The sequence below is a fragment of the Galeopterus variegatus genome, unplaced genomic scaffold (assembly GCF_000696425.1).
Source record: "Galeopterus variegatus unplaced genomic scaffold, G_variegatus-3.0.2 Scaffold6380, whole genome shotgun sequence".
Lineage (NCBI taxonomy): Eukaryota > Metazoa > Chordata > Mammalia > Dermoptera > Cynocephalidae > Galeopterus > Galeopterus variegatus.
Window position 1 is genome coordinate 66,226 of NW_007732491.1, and position 2,523 is coordinate 68,748.

General features: G+C 40.0%; 1 protein-coding gene across 1 annotated transcript in view; it reads left to right on the plus strand.

The window, feature by feature from the left end:
- Nucleotides 1–2,523, plus strand: part of MYOF (myoferlin) — a 59,728-nt gene that overhangs the window by 3,971 nt on the left and 53,234 nt on the right. Inside the window, exon 3 of the mRNA XM_008590809.1 lies at nt 128–219. Within this exon, the coding sequence (XP_008589031.1) occupies nt 128–219 (92 nt within the window). The remainder of the gene's footprint in view (nt 1–127; nt 220–2,523) is intronic.

Genomic DNA, 2,523 nt, shown 5'->3' on the forward strand with positions numbered 1-2,523 from the left:
CTATAGTATTGAGCAATTCAGATTGTCTTTGGTGAAAATAGAGACCCTACATGCAGTATCAGTGAGTCTTGTTTTATTCTCTGATCCTTTTAACAGCCTTTTTGTTTCATATCCTTTATGTGAACAGATTTTGGAGTTTGACTTGAGGGGTATACCACTGGACTTTTCATCTTCTCTTGGGATTGTTGTGAAAGATTTTGAGACAATTGGACAAAATAAGTAAGTTGCTTTCAATCATTCTCGTTTTACGTATTGTCTTACTGTTGTTTATTTTGTTGAAGAACCACATCTTTAATAACATGTTAAAATACTTCCAATATAATCGTGCTTTAATTCCATGCCCCTGCCCCTTTCTGAGCCAATATAGGATGTGGCTAATCAATCACAGCACTTTTTCCCAATGACTGCTGTATTCCAAAGAGGCAGCCAACACTGAGCCAACACCAGTGTATCAAATTCCACACTTGAGGTGAAACCTGTTTACACTCCTGCAGCTTCTTCGTTAACCATGCACATAGTTACTTCCTCCCTCTGGTAGTTCGTCTGAACTGTAGTTGTATCGGACACAACCAAAATCACTTTTTTCTTCTGATTATTTGTGGCCCATACCCTTCTCATTTCAAGTTCTACTTCCAGCCTCATTTCCATTTTAATGTCTCATTTGCCTTTTAATCTCATTGGACCTAAACCAGACATGTCTCACTGCTCCTTCCAGTTTCAAATGGGGAAGGGTCATGGTGGTGTCCATATAAATTTGCCCTTTGGGTAAATTGGGGGGTGGGGGGTTCCCAATCAGGTCCCCATGGGACAGAGTAACCTCGGTAAATTCACCCCAGTCCCAGATCTGGACTTTGGCCTTGTAGACTCAGCCCCAGGCTTAGGTTACCAATTCAAACTGACCAAGTTCACGAGAGACTAATCCTTAAAACCAGAATACCTACTTGTTATTTTCCAGTGGAAATCAATTGTCTTGTGGGAGGTCATTCATACCCTTTGATTCATGAATTTTCCTTCAAGTTATACCACATGGAAAGCCAAATTACTCTGTGTCCTTGATTATAAGATGTCATTGTTCATAAGATATATTATTAAGTTAATTACAGGTTGGGGGGAGGGGAAGAAGCCTGGTATTTAATTCCCACATCAATTTTAAGAAGGATCCCAATTTTTAGTAATGTTAGTACATTTAAAAATGTTGTTTTAGCTCAGGCTTATTTGGTATAATCAGAAGTCTGTAATGAAAGCAATAAATTAGGACGAATTAGTTGAGGTAGGGTTACCATATGCCCTGATTTCACACTGGCCTTGGGACAGTCCTGGTTTATTGTCCCAGCACAGTGATTAATAATTCCCCTTTTGCTGTCAATAGTGGCTTGGTTTGGACAGTAAATTAGACGGTCACTGTTGTGGGGCAAACGCACATAGGAATCCAAGACCGGGGTCAGTGTTGCAGTTTGTGTAGCTTTTATTTTAGTGTTGCAGCTCTTTGTTCAGTGTTATGGTGCCTATTTTTGCTTGTAAGCAAGGATAGCACTGGGGAGCAAGAACTCCTAAACCAGTGTCTCCCAGAACAAAGGAAAAGACCATCTTATATAGCCTAAGTTCCTGCCCTTTTCCCTCCCAGGTTCCCATTCAGGTCCTCTTATGTAAATGAGGGCTGCTGCCCTGCTAATTTGGATTGGCTGATTGTGGGACACAGCCTGTTGGTTACTTCAAGAGCCTAATTTGCCTCTGGTCCCCAGGGGGTGTGAGACGGCTGTTATTGCACAGAGAGCGGGTGCAGGAAGCAAGCAAGTTAGGTCGCAGAGGCCAGAGTCTGCAGTAGAGCGTAAAGTTTCTAAAACAGCTTCTCAAGTGGAAAAGGGGAAAGGCTTAACAATTAGAAAATGCTTAGGGTTCCCTGCAACAGTCACTCCAGTCATTGAGTTCTTTTAACAGTGTCAGACTAAGAAGAGCCTGGATAGACATCTATTCCCTGGATAGTGCTTTGATAGGTATTACTATGTTTGCCTTTGATGCAATCCTTTTTTTCATGCTCCATTGCTGACCAATGCCCCCTTGTGACTGATGCATTTTTAATTTCACCTACATAAATACATTCTGGCAGGTTCTGGTCCTACTCTATTGGACTGAAAACCATTCTACCTTTTTAAGGTTATGTTGCATATCTCAGCTTTGACCCATTATATGATTATTTAGCTCTTACCCCAACTCTCCGAAGACAGTTTTATTTCTCATATTTCCAAGTTCTGGGGAGATGTGTGGTAGCCTTCTATATGTTACTAATAATAGTCCCTTCTCTTCTTTGCTTTCCTCTTTCTGCAAATGGTGTTACCGTTTATATTCCAGACCATCCCTTTTTGGTAGAAATATAGTGCAGGGTGCATGCGCAATTTAAAATTTTCTAGTAACCATGTTAACAAAAATAAAAAGAAACAGGTGAAATTAATTTTAATAATATATTTAACCCAGTATATCCAAAATGTTATCATTTCAACATGTCATCGATATTTTTTAAATCAT